The 18947-nt window shown below is 41.1% G+C and overlaps 2 protein-coding genes across 4 annotated transcripts in view; one reads left to right on the plus strand and one right to left on the minus strand.

Annotated features, from left to right (window-relative positions):
- nf1a (neurofibromin 1a) overlaps positions 1-18947 on the plus strand; it is a 114763-nt gene that overhangs the window by 72963 nt on the left and 22853 nt on the right. For both annotated transcript variants that reach the window (XM_059331950.1, XM_059331951.1), the window contains 5 exons: positions 5579-6011; positions 6854-7194; positions 8139-8341; positions 12269-12462; positions 12543-12683. In XM_059331950.1, coding sequence (XP_059187933.1) covers positions 5579-6011; positions 6854-7194; positions 8139-8341; positions 12269-12462; positions 12543-12683 — 1312 coding nt within the window. The remainder of the gene's footprint in view (positions 1-5578; positions 6012-6853; positions 7195-8138; positions 8342-12268; positions 12463-12542; positions 12684-18947) is intronic.
- On the minus strand, positions 1435-18425 carry LOC131970533 (uncharacterized). Of its 2 annotated transcripts, XM_059331954.1 has the most exons (4): positions 18291-18384; positions 11093-11225; positions 5210-5368; positions 1435-5036 (listed from the first exon to the last, which is right to left on the minus strand). In XM_059331954.1, the coding sequence occupies exon 4, from the start codon at positions 5028-5030 to the stop codon at positions 4377-4379; it is 654 nt and encodes a 217-aa protein (XP_059187937.1). In that variant the 5' UTR covers positions 5031-5036; positions 5210-5368; positions 11093-11225; positions 18291-18384; the 3' UTR covers positions 1435-4376. The 2 variants fall into 2 exon arrangements, with proteins under 2 accessions (XP_059187937.1, XP_059187936.1); XM_059331953.1 differs by lacking the exon at positions 11093-11225 and having other exon boundaries at positions 18291-18425.

The raw sequence follows: 18947 nt of genomic DNA on the forward strand, positions 1-18947 counted from the left end.
TCTTTCAGTTCATGTAATCCCTGCAGTATCTGAAGGCAGCAGGATGGATATGTTGATAAATCTGCATCCTCTGCAGTGTTACGCTAGAGCATAGTGCCGTTATGCGTGGCAGTACACTGTATTTACCTTCATTAAAGCTCCTGATAGTGACACCAGGCTGCTCCCTATTTGAGAATTTAGGTACACTTTGTGAACATAAAAATATCACTTTGCATTTGACATGCAAGCATGGTGCACAGCCAAGGATGAGGGAAGGTGTCAGGTTTATGTAGAGCACCTTAACAATCAAACCAACACATCTGAGACAGTATAATAATAACTAATAATGGAAGCTTCAAGCAGCAAGCAGCTGGTCCTTGCACCTTCCAACATGTTGTGGCTACTGGCAGTGATAACGATAATAGTCAGGCCTACTATAATAACGATAGAAATAAAAAAATACAGAAATTGATTTGGTGTAACCCTTAACAATCATTGGTAAAATGGTAGCAAAATTGTTATTATTATTATTGTTATTGTTATTATTATTATAACAAACTTGCAAAGGCACAAGATGACCAGACAACTTGATTAAATACACCTACATTGTCTTTTAGAAAGTCTAGAAACTACTTGTGAAAACCAACATTGCCTTTACACTCTTACCTAGGGCTGGACTGGCACAAAAAATAAATAAACATACTGTGTTCAAAAAGTTAACAAGCTAACAAAATAAGTTATTAACCTGACTCTATGATATTTAAGCCAGGCAGAGAACCATTTATCGCTTCTTACCGCATGTTAGTCTAGACGGAATTGTCCAAAAAGTGAAAGTGAGGAGCATTTATGGGTACAAGTCGGGAACCGGCCTACTTTACTAATTTCAAGGGTGCTGAATCAAAAAAAAAAGGTTCCCAAGCAAAATTTTTAGTTTTTGACCTTCTCATTTGCATATCAAAATGGCGGCCAAAGCTCAGTCGTTGGACCATTTTTCCCAAGTTTTTTTGTAAGTAGGCAAATTAAGTTTCTTTGGAGCTTTGACCCTAGATCTATAGTCTAGGGTCATAGTGGAGGCTCAGTGTCTTTTTTATGTATATATATATATATATATATATATATATGCAAAATACCAACTTTTAAGGTGAAATTAAGCATTATTTGTGTCATTTTTTAAGCCCGACATAAATATTCAATCAATATCACTTTTAAATGTTCCAGTTGTTTGCATATATATATACACATAAAAAGTCACTGAGACTGCACTATATCCTTGCTCTGACCCTAGATTATAGATCCAGAAACTTAATTTCCTCATCTTGATTGCCTACTTACAAAAAAACTAAGGGGAAATGGTCCAACGACTGAGCAAGATGGGCAATTTGGTGGCCATTTGATATACAAATTAGAAGGTCAAAAACTAAAAAATTTTCATTTCAAGGACGAGCAAACGCAATGTGTAATAAGATAAGATATACTTTATTCATCCCAGCAGAGAACTTTAGGTGTTCCAGCAACCAACACACACAACACACCACAACACATGTATACATACATATTCCACCTATACAAAACATGGGCCCACCATACATAGCCTATGATAGAGAAAGCGGAATGTATGGTCCATGTGCATTAGTAGCTGTAACTCATAGATAACAGTTTCAGCAAGTGTGCAAATATACATGTGCAAAAATACAGTTTGATGTATACATACAGTATAAGCAGCTTAAGCTAAAGTTTAAATAAATATTCTTCTGTCCTTACTAAAAGGGGAGTCATTATAAAGTGGAATGGTTGGAATTCATGTAAAAGATGCTTAACAAGTCACCTGGATCCAGATTCACACTGAACATGAATCACATTACAACAGTTATTTAGATATTTTTCTAAGAAATTGGCTGAAGGCGGTTCTAATGGTTCTTAACGCCAACAAAGCACATTGAATCCACCATACATTTTAATTTTGTGTCTTTCTTTGTGCCACAAAGCCTTATATGAATAGTATATTTCTGTTTCCGTGTTCAAAGACCCAGACAGTCAGCAGTAGGTGCAGCTGGGAGCTGAAAAGTGCTGAGTGTGGGGCTGACAGTCCTTCCGCCGGTGGTTGTCCACACTTTCACTGGCACACTAGAGAAGCATAACTGTCTTGTAAGCAAACACTATGTGTTACCATTTTTTTTTAAAGATGTATCACACAATCTTTAGTTTAGTTATGACAAACTATTCTGAAAGTCAGATATTGATAAATATTTCCCCTGAGAAATGTTCTGACATTGAGAAATGCAACCTCAGTGTTGAGGGGTGTTAACCTTTTTTTTTTCTGGTCAACTGTACATGCTACATTGCATCTGCAGATTTTAAACCAATGAGACAAACAAATATAAGCACTCAAGTAGACTGACTCCAACCTCTGTGTCAGTCAACATGAGTCGGTCCATTTTGTGGTGTGTTTTTATTTAGCCTGTGCTATTTACAGCTATTTGTTATAGCTAATGGGGTTAATTTACCACAGTCCCCGTGCTGCTGGTCGGTCCACCACATTTACTTCTGCATATTCAACACTTACATGTGCAATAGGTTTATATTCTCTCCATCACAAGATTTCACAGATCAGGGAGATTTCGGGACACATTTTCACTCTTCAGCTGTGGGGAACATTTTTACTTGATTAAAAGAAAATTTCACAGCAGGGATCTGTACATGTAAATATATTTGAGTTTTCTGTAAAAAAAAAAAAAAAAGAAAAAAAGTTAATCTTTTGTGTAGATACTTTCCCCCATTTTAGCTCCAGAATCAATCCAAAGTGCTCAAGAAATTGGGGTGATCTAAAGCTACATTAATAATTCAAATGATTAAAAATGTACTTACTAATGACTTTACACCGATAACTACACAGTAACTCGTTCAGTGTTTCATGCCAGGAATTCTTAAAGTTAAATAGTTATATCAATCTGTCAATATATAGATTTATTTATCACATGAAGTGGTAAAACTCGGACTCAGGAAGTCCCTTGAATGAGAGCAGGAACTATGAAGCCTACTCTCTGCTAAAATGTTGATGCATTCTTTGTCTCTTCCAGGAAGTGAATTCTCAGTGTGCTCTTCTAAACACTGTAGATCACGTTTCACACAACAGCCTGATGACATGAACGGATGTGAAATGAAAAACTAAATTTTACTGCATTAAACTTATTACGTTTTTATTTATTTATTTATTATATCAACCTCGTAGGAAAGACAGCTAAAATAGGGAGGGGGAAAATATTTAAAATAATAATAATTAAAATAAAACAATAATGAAAAGATACAATAAAATGATAATAAAAAATAAAATGAAAATAAATAAAAAAATTAAAATATATGATATGAATGTGTGTGTGTGAATGATGCTCTATCGTGTTAAAGCACTTTGAGTTGTAACTATGACTAGAAAAGCGCTAAACAAGTGTAGTCCATTTACCATGTAAAACACAAAACATTGACATGAGGCAAAAATCTATTTATTTAACTTTTTATGCATTATGAAAGAACAGTAGCATTAGTAGGTCTGCAGTAAAGGTAAGAGATTATAAACAGCTTAACTGACAGGAGGCACATTTTACAAAAACATATTACTTGTATAACAACAAGGACTATTAGCAGATAGTGCAATTTTCTAACCTTTTTATTACAATGTGGCTTTGGCAGCACTCAAGGTCCCTGGTGCTAAATTTAGGACTAGAGGGCCTTTTTATACTTTAAAAAGTTTGTTGATCTACTTGTTGTTGGTCTAGCTTTTTGTCTGTTTCTTCAATTTTTTACATCATAAAACCAGAAAATTGAGCCAAATCAAGCAGTCTTAAAGTTAATACAGAATTTGCTTAGCACTTATATAGCATATTCAATATATAGCATATCATGTTAGGTGTTTAAATGTTATACTTTACTAATTCTCATGAAAAATGTACACCTCAGACTTCTTAAAATATTTGTTTCTTGTGTTTCTCAAGAAAACCTCTTTGCTGCATTACTCTTTACCAAAGACTTGTCCAGGAAGGACAGTGGAGTTGGACTGTCTGCAGTCCTTTTACAAAAAAATAAAAACTCTAAAATATTCTCATTATTTCAACTAAAGTATATGTAATTATAAATACCTTCTCATTTGCTCTTCCTTATCCATATCAAGGGTCATAGACAGAGGGTGTCATATGCTTTACACACTGTGAACCCCTTGAGGCAAATTTTTCAAATATTTTTTTTTACATAATATTTTCTAAATGGTGTAATTTTAACAAATTACACTGGAAGTGTATCAAAATGTCTAGACATTACAAGGACTGGGTATTGTAATGCAGAACTGGTTGCTGTTTGGCTTGAGTGAAGTGTCTGGGGCTGGAGATAACCAAGGTGGGGTTGCCTACTCACACAACCAGGGGCATGTTCTCTAGATCTCTGGGAATCTCCAGACAGGAGTCCCTGGAATTGGAGCTCTGCATCTGAATGGACCTCTCCTCCTCCATTGCCTTGGCCCCTTTCTCAAGTCCTGCCCCAGCCTCTTCTCCTTCCTCCTGAATTCCAGCCTGTCTCTCTTCCTCCATCTTGCTGTCTGCTCGTACCTCCTCCAGCATTACGCTGGCATCACACGGCCCGACCAACCCTCCGGCCTCCGGCTGGTCAATGCCCCAGTAGCCCGTACCGCTCACCAAGTCCATGTTGGACCGGGAAGGCCGGGGGACATAAACCCGCCGCTGAATTAGGTAGACTTGGACCGCCAACACCATTGTTGCAACTAGCAGGCAGACAATCAGTCCCCCAGCTGAACCTATAGCAATCAGACCCATCTCGGTGTCAATCAAGCAGTCTGCACGAGTGTCGTTGGTGTCCGTGTCGAGTGAGTTTATGAGGCCGGGGTTAGTGAGGCTGAGCTCCACAGCAGGGCTGGAGCTGCCACCTTGATCTGCTGTTTGGTGTGGATACGGCTGCGTGGTTGAGAGGTCCTGGTCTGCAGCAGCTGGACAGAAGGGCAGCAGGTTGAGTAGGAGAAACAGCCAGAGAGAAGTCCTGATGCCTTCCATTGTGCTCTGAAATTAAGAGTGGAGATTTGGATTACAACATGCACCCTGAACCGTTTAATGTAAATGTACTCAATCGCTCTTAACCCAAATGAACTTTACTTTACAATTCAGCTTGCCCCTTAATGGTTTCGAAAGTTTCAGTTTTAGAGAAAGTGTGATCTTGTATTCACAATACTTACATGAGGTACTCTGATGTGAAGGTCTTTGTGGAGGAATAGTGAGACACCTGCTGCAGTCAGACTCTTGAGATGCTCTGAACTCACTTCCTGGCCTCTGTCTGTCTTTTTTTTCGTCTGGTTATTTCAGAACCTCTGGTTGACCACAGATGATGAAGAGCTCTTACAAGAGATGAGAGAAAAAAAAAGAAATGTAGCTTCTCAGAGGCAGAAAAGGCTTTTATTTGCGTACTATATCATGCAATGAACAATTTTAGGTAGGCTCGTGGGTACACATCAAACCCAAATAAAATAGAGCATCAGTTGTTACAGAGGATATGACTTGAAATTTGATCTTTGTCTTTCTTCTTTTTTTTTTTTAATCTTCTGCAGGTTCAAAACTGGCCAGATCAATGGTGACTTGCTTATCTACCACGTCCTCCTCACTCTCAAACCCTACTATGCTAAGCCCTATGAGATAGTAGTAGATTTGACACATGTGGGACCCAGCAATCGTTTCAAGACGGACTTCCTATCCAAATGGTTTGTGGTCTTTCCTGGCTTTGCCTACGAGAATGTAGCAGCTGTCTATGTCTACAACTGCAACACCTGGGTGAGGGAGTACACCAAGTACCATGAGCGTCTGCTGACGGGCCTGAAGGGCAGCAAGCGGCTCCAGTTCATTGACTCTCCAGCTAAGCTGGCCGAGCACATTGAACCTGACCAACAGAAGCTACCTGCAGCCACACTGACCCTGGAGGAAGACCTTAAAGTGTTCCATAATGCCCTCAAGCTGGCCCATAAAGACACCAAGGTCTCAATAAAGGTGAGTATGCAGCAATACCTGTTTATACTAAAAGGGTGATGAATCCCTTTTAGAATGAAAGGATTAGATCTAATAAGAGTTAGTAGAAGGAGTAGTCATTAGTAGGGATGACGCCGATCGATCGGCAACTGATCGGATCGGCCCGATATGATAAAAAAACGATCGATCGAAAAATCAGATCAAAGGTTAAAATCACCGATCCGATCGCATTATACGTACATGTGCTTTACAAGTGTTTGTTATGGTGTGATATACATTCCGGATCCAAAGGTGGCGGTAGTGCACCGAAACGCTGCCGCTTTAAAACGAAGAAGAAGAGTTGTGTTCTGGTCACGCAGCCTACATGCACCGACACACACTGACAACATGTCTGCCATATGGAACTTTTTCGTAAACTCACTCACTGTTTCAAGTGAGTCTGCTGTCACACACGCTAGAGGCAATTTATGCAAGCGTTTAGACATTTAGAGAAATGTTAGTGTGAGAGTGAGCAATAATAATATGTTACACTGTAATATGATAATAATAATAATAATAATATGTTACACTGTACTCTGTAACAATGTGCAATAATGCCACCAATGTTCAGACTTGTTAAAATTGAACTGAAATCAATTGTATGTGATGTCAGACCATCTTTTTTTTATTGTTCAAGTAGGGGGCAGACAAACATAAGAAATGTTTTCTTCTTGCTGCTCCTTTCCAATCATGAAGGTGTAGAGTGTGTCTCTGTACACATTTTGTTGTCCACCTTCATGAAAGGAACAAAATAAATAAATTTAAAAAAAGCCTGAGTAGGCCTTTGGTTTTCTTTCAATAATGTGTGATTTCTTGCTGATCAGGTGGGCTCGACAGCAGTTCAGGTGACCTCAGCTGAGAGAACTCGTGTCCTGGGCCAGCCCGTGTTCCTCAATGATGTCTACTATGCCTCAGAGATTGAGGAGATTTGCCTGGTGGATGAGAGCCAGTTCACCCTCACCATGGCCAACCAGGGCACACCGCTGACGTTCATGCACCAAGAGTGCGACGCCATCGTCCAGTCCATCATCCATATCCGGACACGCTGGGAGCTGTCCCAGCCAGACTCCATCCCACAGCACACCAAGATTCGACCAAAAGATGTTCCTGGCACTCTACTCAACATCGCCCTGTTGAACCTGGGCAGCTCTGACCCCAGCCTCAGGTCAGCAGTGTAGTACATTTAGTTATAACAGCAGGATATTCAACATAGAAAAAACACAGTAACATCACCAGCTTTAATAAAATACTGTTGGGCTGCAATAAAAAAGAGGGTTCATTTTGACATGTATATTGTTGTCTAAACCAGTGATTCCCAACCGGGGGGGTGCCAAAGATCCACGGGGGGTCGCGAAGCCCTCTTGATTTGAAGGGGTGTAATAAATCTATTGTGTTAAATATAGATGAGTCAGCATTTAATTCATTAGTGGGACAAAAACAACTAAATAAGGGCTACATTAAATGTTAATTCATTTATTTAAATAGAAAAATCACTATAGAAAAGTTTAAAAATAGGCTATATCGCAAGAATAAGGACATGTGTAACATCCCTCCTGCAGTATACACAGGTAACCTCACCTAGCGGTAACCTCGCCTAGCGGTAACCTCACCTAGAGGTAACCTCACCTAGAGGTAACCTCACCTAACAACAGAAACACAGAGCTAATGGAAAAATGGCGACGTGTCAGGGAGACGAAAATGCTGAATATCTCAAAAAGAAAAAGAGAAGACATTGAGTTCGGCTTCATAGAAGCAATGGACAATGGGGGGGTCGCCAAAGTCTCCAATGGTAAAAATGTGGGTCCCTCAAGAAAAAGGTTGGGAACCACTGGTCTAAACTGCAGCAAGCAAATGCTTCCTTTTCAGAAAAAAGCAAATATTTTTCATGTCTTTTGCTCATAAGAACCAAAATTTAAAGACATTTGTGTTTTGGGCAGAAATGTCAAATTACTTTGTGTGGCTTTAGATTTGAGTTAAATTTCAATATACTGAGAAGCTGGCACTATTGAGGAAAAAAGACAATTGAGGAACGGTGAAACTTGAAAACAGTGTTTTAGCATTATTCTTGACAGTGTTTAACACCTGATTTGTTGTCGATCTCACATCTAGGTCTGCAGCATACAATCTATTGTGTGCTTTGACCTGCACCTTTAACCTAAAGATAGAAGGCCAGCTACTGGAGACGTCAGGGCTCTGCATCCCAGCCAACAACACCCTCTTCATTGTCTCCATCAGCAAGACTTTGGCCGCCAATGAGCCCCATCTGACACTGGAGTTTCTAGAGGAGTGCATCTCAGGCTTCAGCAAGTCCAGTAAGTACACTTCACTCATTTGCTGGAAGACATGTATAGGCTCTCAGATATATATCTTGTCATACAGTCATATTGCTTTATAACTTCTACTCTTTTTCTTCCTTTTTCTGGTTAAAATAAACAAATTGTCATTTGTCAATCAAACGTAGAAACCAGCACAGATCTGATAGCAGAAATCCTCTATAATGATAGGCTCTGATAGGTTTTAATATTTTTCACAGCTTTTTGGTTACAGAAGGTAAACAGTGTTTTAAAGTAAATGTTTTTAAAGGCACAGAAGAAGAGGAATTTCTCAGAGGTAAAAGTTAAAATGCTGACGTCCAACAGCTGCAACAGAAGCAACTGGTTTTGTTTGGAAGCCTTAAAAGAAAAATGTCAAATATCAAAGGAAAGCAGTGCTGCGGTCAGTAGTGTAGCAGTGTAGAATCAAACTATTTAATTTATACATCTGTGATTTGTGTAGCCTAATAGCCTATATAATATGATATTAATATTAGAACATTTATATGAAAACTTTTATTCCAACCCTCACCTATGTTCATGAGCTTTGGGTAGTGACCGAAAGAACAAGAGGTCGAAATGAGTTTCCTTCGTAGGGTGGCTGGGCTCAGCCTTAGAGATAGGGGGAGGAGCTCAGACATCCGGAGGGAGCTCGGAGTAGAGCCACTGCTCCTTCACCTCAAAGGGAGCCAGCTGAGGTGGTTTGGGGATCTGGTAAGGATGCCTCCCTGGCGCCTCCCGTTAGAGGTGTTCTTGGCACGTCCAACTGGTAGGAGGCCCCGGGGAAGACCCAGAACACGGTGGAGGGATTGTCCAGGAGGAGCTGGACGTTGTGTCTGGGGAGAGGGGCGCTTGGAATGCCCTGCTTAGCCTGCTGCCCCCACGACCCGGCCCCGGATAAGCAGACGAGTATGGATGGATGGATGGATTTTATTGCAATTCTTTACATTTAGTAAGGATTCTGTCCCAGACAGAGGAGCGTGTGGCAGCACTTATGGGGAATGCTTCTATTGAGGCAGAACCGGTTGGAGACACTGACGCTCCACCAGCGTCCGAGACAGATTACAGTGAACATTTAATAGTAGAAGACAACAACTTTTAGCAGCCTGTGTAATGAATTTCACAGTTGCAGGGTTTATTTATTTTAGAGTTTTATCTGCTGCAGACATCGATACAATAGTCAAACAATTCTCCGACTCAGATATGTGGATTTTACGCTGACTCAAACTTGGGTAAATGGGATGCACTTATATAGCGCTTCTATCCAAAGCGCTTTACACTACAAACAACACTCATTCACCCATTCACACACACATTCATGCTGGTGGGAATTTTCTGAATTAATTCACACACCGATGAACGCAGCACCGGGAGCAATTTGGGGTTCAGTATCTTGCTCAAGGATACTTCGATATGTAGCTACTACGCTCGGGGATCGAACCACCAACCTTCCGGTTACTGGACAAATGCTCTACCAACTGAGCTGCCCACGAGTTGAGACCAGACGTGAGATCTGATCGTACCCTCCTCTCATGTCTAAATTGATAATTGCCAAGCCTTGTGAACTGTATGCCCACCTTTCTGCCGTATGTTTGTGTAGTAAATGAGGGCCAATGTGCACTTATGGACATCTGGCAACTTTTAAAAAGCATAAAGTTGTGTTGGCACATAATTACATTCAGGGTTTGAGCACATAAGTTGTTGGGCACAGGAGGAGATTTTCTTGTACCCCTTTTCGACCAATGCCAACCTATTTTTTTCTGCTGTGCTGGTGCTGGTTCGCACTTGGTTCAACTTGTGAACCTTCTCAGAACCTGTTTGCTTTTCCACAGGCTCGAAAGCCACATCATTACGTCACTGTATACATCTCCGATTTCCACAAGCATAATTACAACAATGACGGACAACTATGTCTCCTTACAAATGTTGCTCCCGCTTTGCAAGTCGACATTGGCATCAAAACACGATTGGTACAGCGCATTTGTGCTGCTCATCTTGAATGCTTTGGACGGCAATTACGTTCTTATTTTCACCGAAGGGTCACGATAATCCAGCCCCAGCCCCTGACATAGTGATTCGAGACCAGCAAAGAGTTAGTGCCCCTCTGGAACCAGAACCATCCTGGCCGAGAACTGGTTCTTTGGCTGGTCAAATGTAAGAAACTGGTTCAAGATTAGGCTCCGAACTCCGAAACACTGCATCTTAAGCAGTTTGAACCCAACATCTGACACTGTCGTTCTTAAAGCCTTCTGCTCCCACTAAGGAGTATAAAAACAGCGAATCATTAGGAACAGAAAGTTTTTGGAAACACTCCAAGTTACTTTTGGAAAGTCATAAAAGACCCATGGGTAGTCGTTGTTACTTCACAAAGTTGGTACCTTTTTATAATGTGAACAAGGTGCCATGTTGTTGTTATATTGGTTATACAATTTGTAAGTATTGTAACCAATGGGATGTTTTACATGGTATAACCAATCAGATTATCTTGTTCTTCCTTGCCAGATGAATAACCACGCCTTTCAAAATCGGCGTTTCCAGTTTGTAATGCTGGCTTTCTGTCATAAATGTGTAGTCTTCCTGATGACATCATAAGGGATATTTTTGCAGACTTAAAAGGTCTTCAGAAATCACATAAGACTATACAAAGGTTTTCACAGGCTGAGGGCTCATGCATGAACATTTTCTTTTTTTCTCCTTTTTCTCCTTTTTGTTGTTACACATAGCAATATGTGGAAAATAAGAAAATCTTACATTGGATTTATGAAACATGCGCAAGAGTCAAGTCTGTCAAGTCCATGAGGGAATGTTGATGAATCACCTTTGATCTTAAGGTCTCCACAGTGCTGTATGCAAACCAGAAACCAACTAGCCACTGAAATTTAACCTAAAAAAAAGAAAAGATACAAAAAATGACTGTAAATGCCACTTAAAAACAGCAAAAAGAGAAAAAACAAAACAAACAAAAGATATTAAAGACTTCACCATATGTCATCCACTTGTTCACAAATGAATGACCCACTCAAGGAAATACATTACAGTAATATGAATTGCCCTGTTTCTATTGATGGATGGATGGATGGATGCATAGATGGATGGATGCATAGATGGATGGGTGGATGGATGCATAGATGGATGGATGCATATATGGATGCATGGATGGATGGATGCATATATGGATGCATGGATGGGTGGATGGATGCATAGATGGATGGATGCATGGATGGATGGATGCATATATGGATGCATGGATGGATGGATGCATGGATGGATGCATAGATGGATCCGTGGATGGATGGATGGATGGATGGATGGATCCCTTGGGAAGGTTCCCTCAGGAATTCTATCACTAACATTATTTCCACAGTGAAACCTACAACCTGCTCCATTGACATTTTAACCCTCTGCCCCCCTGAAGTATGTTTTCAATATAGCCGGTCCTAGCATCCTCTCTGTTATCAGCTCGTACCGTTCCAGCCTACTTCAAGCACACAGTGGTCCAGCCCGTCTTGAAAAAACCTAATTTAGAGCCACTGCAAGATCAAGTTCTAAACTCCCATTCCTGTCAAAGATTCTAGAAATGGTTATTCTCAGTGGACTGCTGCATTACATACACCAAAATATGATATGAATACCAAAATACCCACCTGGGAAGATTTCAGTCAAGTTTTAGGGTTTACCATAGCACAGCCTACCTTGTTAAAAGCCTGCAATGACCTGCTCCTCTCTGTCAATTCTTTTGCCACCTGCTTCTTCTTTACCTCAGCGCTGCAGTCAATATAGTGAATCATGATATCTTTAAAGTCCATCTTCAACAGGGGCTTAGTGTTACTGGCTCAGCCCTGAACTTAACTTCGTCCCTCAAAAATAGAAGTTCCACCATTATCATGGGCAAGTTATATAATGATAAGTGTTGTTTTTCTATTGCAGGTATTGAGCTGAAACATCTCTGCCTGGAGTACATGACACCCTGGCTGCTTAACCTGGTTCGCTTCTGTAAGCACAACGACGACGCCAAGCGGCAGCGTGTCACTGCCATTTTGGACAAACTCATCACCATGACGATCAATGAAAAGCAGATGTATCCCTCAATTCAGGCCAAGATCTGGGGCAGCCTGGGCCAGGTAAGTCTACCACACCAACAGCCTGATAAGTAAAAAATGTGTTGTGGATTTGATCTCTAACTTTCTCACTGTGTCCTTAGATAACAGACCTTCTGGATGTAGTGTTAGACAGCTTTATTAAGACCAGTGCCACGGGAGGCCTGGGCTCCATCAAAGCTGAGGTCATGGCTGATACTGCAGTGGCTCTGGCTTCAGGGAATGTCAAACTCGTCTCCAGTAAGGTGAGCTTACACATTCGCAGTGTGTAGTATGCAGAGTTACATTGTTGAAGTCATGTTGATGCAATAATGCCTCTCAGCATTTCATGGTATTAATATCCCCTACTTTGTCAGATGAGACTGCTTATAATAATTTTATACTGCTTACCTTATGGTAAATGGTAAAATGGTAAAATGGGGTGCACTTATGTAGCGCTTTTATCCAAAACGCTTTACACTACGATCATTCACCCATTCACACACACATTCATACACACGAGGCTACCAGGGCACACTGGTGCCACCTGCCACTCAAACGTAAATGGGGTCCACTATTGGGAATTAATTCAAACACCGATGAACACTATCGGGATCCATTTGGGGTTCAGTGTCTTGTTCAAGGATACTTCGATGTAGGCCACAGCCGCCCGCACCTTATATTCAGTCGGCCGAATTCAAAAGGATGATTTGTTTTTTTGTTGTGATTGTCGGAAAAGTGGAAAGATTAACCGAACATTTTTTGTAGAGTTTTACTGAGGTTACAAAGCAAACTATGGTAAAAGAAACTTAATTTAAAAAAAAAATGATCTTATTTGGTATAGAAATCTTTACTGTCGTGACGTTTTGTGGGACATTTTATTCATTTATTATTTATTTTATTATTTATTAGACCTAAGAGAGCTTGTGGAACGTAGCGAAGTTGCCGCTTGGGTGTAATTCATCCTGGTACACATGGACATGGATAGTGAGATTCCTCTAGAAGGAGAAATCAAATTTTTTAGTCAATGTAGCATACACCGTGTACTTTATGGCTTCAATAGACTAAAAGGTGGCAAATCTTCTATTAAATCTACACGTTTGATTTACATTTAAAACATATGGCCTCTGTGGAGCTGCTGTCATCCAGGCCTGTGAATCCCACAGTGTGCTGCGTGCACCAAGCAGACCAAGGTTCACAATAACCCTCGATGGATGAGGGGGTTTAAATGAGGGCTGTTGATGACAAACTGGTGTACTTGGTGGTGACCATGCCACCTGACCCTCCCTAGCTCCCCAGTGGAGCCTCTTCCTTCGCACCAGTTTTTGTGCTGGGATCAGCCTTCTTCTTCTGCAGCAGCAGCAGCCCTCCGCTTTCATCTAAACTCATGAGCATCTTCTCACTTCCAAACTGTCGCGTTAGCTCGGCCCTTGGCCATCACCACCTCCGCTTTCCATTTCAGTGTCTGGGTTCAACAGTCAATAAGTTTCCTCCTGTTCGACTGGATGGCCAGCACTACAGCGTAGCTACCTAGAAAGCCGGACAGCATTTAAGCTACAAACTGAAGCTAGCATGCTAGCATTATATGAAGCAAACTGTTTTGATGTAACTGATGCTATTGCAGCCTATATTCTTACTTCTTTAGAAGCCATCATTCTGTGTCATCACACACCTTGCCAATGAAGAAAAACTTGAGTCATACTTCTTCAATACTAGAGGCCCATTAAATCTTATAAAGAGTAAATGCCTTTGTTTAATTTGAAGGTGTCATAGAATAATTGCACTTTAGTTTGGGCTATGTGTAGTATCGATTTTATATTAAGTAAATAGCAGAATTGAACTTGTGCAAATCCGTTTCAGGGCACTAAGCTTGGAAGCTTGGGCTTCAATCAGTCTTAGATGGTGACTTAGTTTGAGCGGATCTATCTATCTCTCTCCTAGCAGGCAGCCAGATCTTCGATCACCCCTTGCTGGATGGGATGAAAGACAGGTGGCAGCTTTCTCTGGTCTTGTTGAGTTCAGAATTGCTTTCTTTGGAAGTTTGCTGGGCCTGCCCACATTGGCAATGTGTTGAAGGAGTAGAGGAGCAGCACAAAAAGGCAGGGCATTCATTAGGAGGATCAGAGCCTAATCATCGGGCTTCTTCTTGTTTTATAGCTGTTGTTTTATAGTTGTATAATTGTTATTGTTTTATTGCATTACAAAAAACATGAAGATCATATACACACAGGAGAAATAAAATAATACAAAAAAAGAAAACCTAAAACAAAAAAAACATGAATAGGTCTGGATTGCCCTCTCCCTGCAAAACTACTAACAACTACAACTACTAATACCTATGGCACATTCAGTGATTCATTGCCTCATCTTTTTGTTGTAAACATTGTTCATTTCCCCCATTTCACTCGACATTCCTCCTCTCGAGCCCTCATCATAACCGCAACCGGTTATCACAACCGCAGAATGTATGGGAATGGTCTATATTTTCACCAACATGGTTATGCTATAGCCAAGTATTTGCTCATTTTGGATATAGTAAAAAATCTAATTATGTTTACTACATTTTAAACATTTTCTTTGTTACTTTTTGTACCGTGAAAAACAAAACATGAAGCAACCAGCGCTATTGAACAGAATACTGAAGAAAGACCAGGGGTTCCCGTCTGGAAGACCAGTCCAAAGCTATCAATCAACAGCAATATTGACAAAACAGCCAACCAAGGGTTCAAAGAAAGAAAAGAAAATATAACTCACATACTTCTAGAATTCTATAATGTCATTTAGCAGACGCTTTTTATCCAAAGCGACGTACATTTGAGAGTTAGTAGAGCACAAGCAATCCTATGGATCTCATCTGTATAGATTAAGTGTGAAAGTGTTCAGTAAAGAGCTGGGCCTTCAGTCTCTTCTTAAAGATTTATAATGACGCGGATGGAGTTAGGAAGTTCGTTCCACCTCCGGAGAACTACAGAGGAGAAGAGTCTGGTTCGAGACGTAGAGCCCTTCAGCGGCGGAGGAGCCAGATACCTTTCGCGCGAAGAGCGTAGTGGGCGGGAGGGTTTGTGGACCTGAATAAAGGAGTTCACATATGTAGGAGCCTCCCAGTTATTATTTTGTAGGCAAGAGACAAGGTTTTGAATTTGATGCAGGCTTCAACCGGGAGCCAGTGCAGAGGGATGAGTAGCGAAGTGACATGTGCTCTCCCGGGCTGGTTGAAGACTCTCGCCACCCCATTCTGGATCATCTGCAGAGGCTTGGTGGTGCATGCTGGGAGCCCTCCCAGTAAGAGTTACAGTAGTCTAAGCGCAATATCACAAGGGCCTGTACCAGGAGTTGTGTCGATTGCACGGTCAGGTAGGGTCTGATTTTCCTGATGTTGTATAGGGCGAATTGACACGATTGGGCAATTGAGGACACATGAACCTTAAAGGTCAGTTGGTTGTCGATCATGACACCCAAGTTCCGTGCAGAGTTTGTGGGCACAAGTTGCATGGATCCAAGCTCAATATTGATAGGCTGATATAAGGCATGTTAAGAAGCTCAGTCTTGGAGAGGTTGAGAAGATAGTGTTCTGTCATCCATCACAGAGATATCAGCAAGGCAAGCAAAGATACGAGCTGAGACAGTGAGGTCATTTGGTGGGAATGATAGGAATCGCCAGCAGTGGTATGAAAAGCCATGATTGCGCCAAGTGAAGTGGTGAAGAAGAGAAGGGGGCCTAACACTGATCCTTGAGGCACCCCAGTGGATAGGTTTTGTTGTTTGGGCACTTCTCACTTCCAAGATACTTTAAAAGATATCCCTGAAAGGTAGGATGTGAACCACTGGAGGGCAGACACCTGATATACCAAGTTCTGTGAATGTAGAGAGGAGGAGTTGCTGGTAAACAGTGTTGAAGGCTGCAGAGAGGTCCAGTAGCAATAGAGCTGATGATTGGCCAGCTGCTCGAGCCAGACGCAGTGATTCTGTTACAGACAGGAGTGCAGTCTCAGTAGGGTGACCCTGCTTGAAGCCAGACTGATTTGGATCTCACACTTGAGAGCTGGGTTGGTGTAAGGGCCCGAAGGTTTTGCCGAAGAGGACCCATTTTGAAGGAACTTGCGTGTTCTCCAGCAGAGAGATCATGAATTGAATAAAGACGTGGTCTGATAGATGCACGGGGGTGACAGTGAGATTTGCTGTTGAGCAGTTCCAAGTCAAGATTAGATCCAGTGTATTCCCCATTTATGAGTAGGAGGGGTGGCGATCTGTTTCAGGTCAAAGGATGGCAGAATAGACAGGAAGTCAGAAGCTTGGGTTTTCTCAGTATGGATAATCATGTCTCCCATGACAATCAGTGATGTTTCATCATCAGGAAGGGCTGAGAGTAGCATGTAAAGCACTACAACGAAGTTCTTGAGTTGACACTCTGGTGGGCGGTATATGATGACAGGATGCAGGAAATGTAACCCGCATTGCATGGTGTTCAAAGGAGGAGATGTTGTTGAGCAGAAACAGCTTTGTGATTTATCAGCTTTTACAAACGAGGGCACCAGTGTGTCCAACAGATCCGGGTGTGTGGGAGAAGCTTGTTTCAGCAGAGAGTGCTGCTGGTGTTTTCTGGGTGAATCCAGCATTCCGTCAGAGCTAGTACTTGTATGTTTCATAGATTAACCTGCAGTCTTGTTTACAGCTGATTGGCAGCTCCATAAGCCAAAGGTGAAGGAAGAGTGAGTGGGTGGGGCTATCCTGAGTGTGAAAAGGAGTTTTTTTCTGTAGCCATGAATGATAGGGATGTTTTCATACCACATGTTTTGTTAGTGAGAGCAGTAGAAAAGGAGTAGAAAGACATTTACAGTTGGTGTCCTTGCTTGGTGGACTCGCACAGGTAGACTTGCAGGTTTTTACCCAATTCGGTCTTCACACAATGAGGGCTGATGCTCCAGTCAAACAGTATCTACATATACCAGGGCAGTCCACTGCTGAACTTTGCATCACTCAACCAGGCAGCCAATTGGTGAACAGTTACGGCGTACCTTACTAACCTGTCTCTGACTTCCAACGCAATGCTTGGGTGGGAGACAACCAGAATATAATGCCAAATTACAGTCTGGCTACTACTTATACTTATTTTTAATTGTTTCGAAAACAGACATTTGGCAGTCCAAATCTGGAATTTTTTTTTATCTGATTCAAGACCTTCAGAGAGTTTCTGAGAATTAAATTATGGCCAAATAGTTTGTAGAAAGGATTTGTCCTGGAAAAGAGCAGCACTGGACTGGAGGTTTCCAAAACCATCATAGATTAGATTTTTACCCAGTGGGCAGAAAGCAGACCAGTCATCCTTGGGGAAACTAATTAAATTCTTTCAACAGTATCCTCTGTAAGTAAGCAAGGAAGTCGAAAGACTGTTGTGTTCTCCAGATAAACATCCTTCCATATTCTGTTATATTCACACAAGTTGAAGTGAACCCCAAGATGTCTGGGTTCCGGCCAAAAAACAGAAATGCACTTGGACATAATGCAGTAAAAAATTCCACTGATATCCTCTTTTGAACTTTTGCACTTTTGTACCCGCAGCCGATTGAGATTAATATGTTAAATGTTTCGCCTCTTTTTTTTAAATCTCAAAGTGCACCAGAATGCTGCATTTACACATTTACACCCCCCCCCCCCCCCCCCCCCCCCCCCCCATATTGTTAATGTAACCATATGTGTAATATTCCTGAACATAAATACTAAACTTGTGCATTACAGCATTGACATGGTTTTATTAATTACTGCCAAGTGACAAGATGAATGACTGAATTGAACTATTGCAAAAGGTTTAGTTTCGGTAGCCCTTTAACATTGGTGTGAAAAATCAGCATTAAATGTAATAAATCCTTACTTACTAATGAAAGAACTAAATCCAAAGCCGTGAATCATTCCTTATTTACAGTATCCAAAAAGTCATTCACTCACTATCCATCAGCTGTGTGCTCTGGATCCAAATCCATTCTGCTTCTCAGATAAACAAACACAACATACACCAGCAGACACAATAGAAAAGCCAGGCCCTGTCTCCTATTATGGCAGACACCAGCTCTCCACTGAATAGTGGCCATTGTGAAGATTGTTGACAAAGAAAAGACATTCAGTGTTGTAATTCTGCCCTACTTCAGTAATGTTGTGTTGTGTTGTTTTATCAAAGTATTGTCCTGAATTTAAGAATAGTGAAATAGTATATTAATCAAAACAACTTGATGATATCTTTTGAGCTATAATACTGTCTGAGCTATGTTAAAATACAGCAAGTCCACAACATCAGCTGAAAATAAAGTAAAACATGTTCCACTCAGTGTGAAAGCTGTTGAATTTGCTGCTCTAATAATTAGGGCCACGGGGCAATCGCAATAGTTATACTGTGGAATTTTTCTTCTTCCTCTTCCGGACACAATTTCGTCCCGCTACAAATTATACATCAAAACGTGCGGTTTGATCGGGATCGATGTGCTATTACTTTTCTCTACGGAATATGATTTTTTCGCGATGTAAGTAAACATATGTAG

Source organism: Centropristis striata, chromosome 4, assembly GCF_030273125.1.
Source record: "Centropristis striata isolate RG_2023a ecotype Rhode Island chromosome 4, C.striata_1.0, whole genome shotgun sequence".
Lineage (NCBI taxonomy): Eukaryota > Metazoa > Chordata > Actinopteri > Perciformes > Serranidae > Centropristis > Centropristis striata.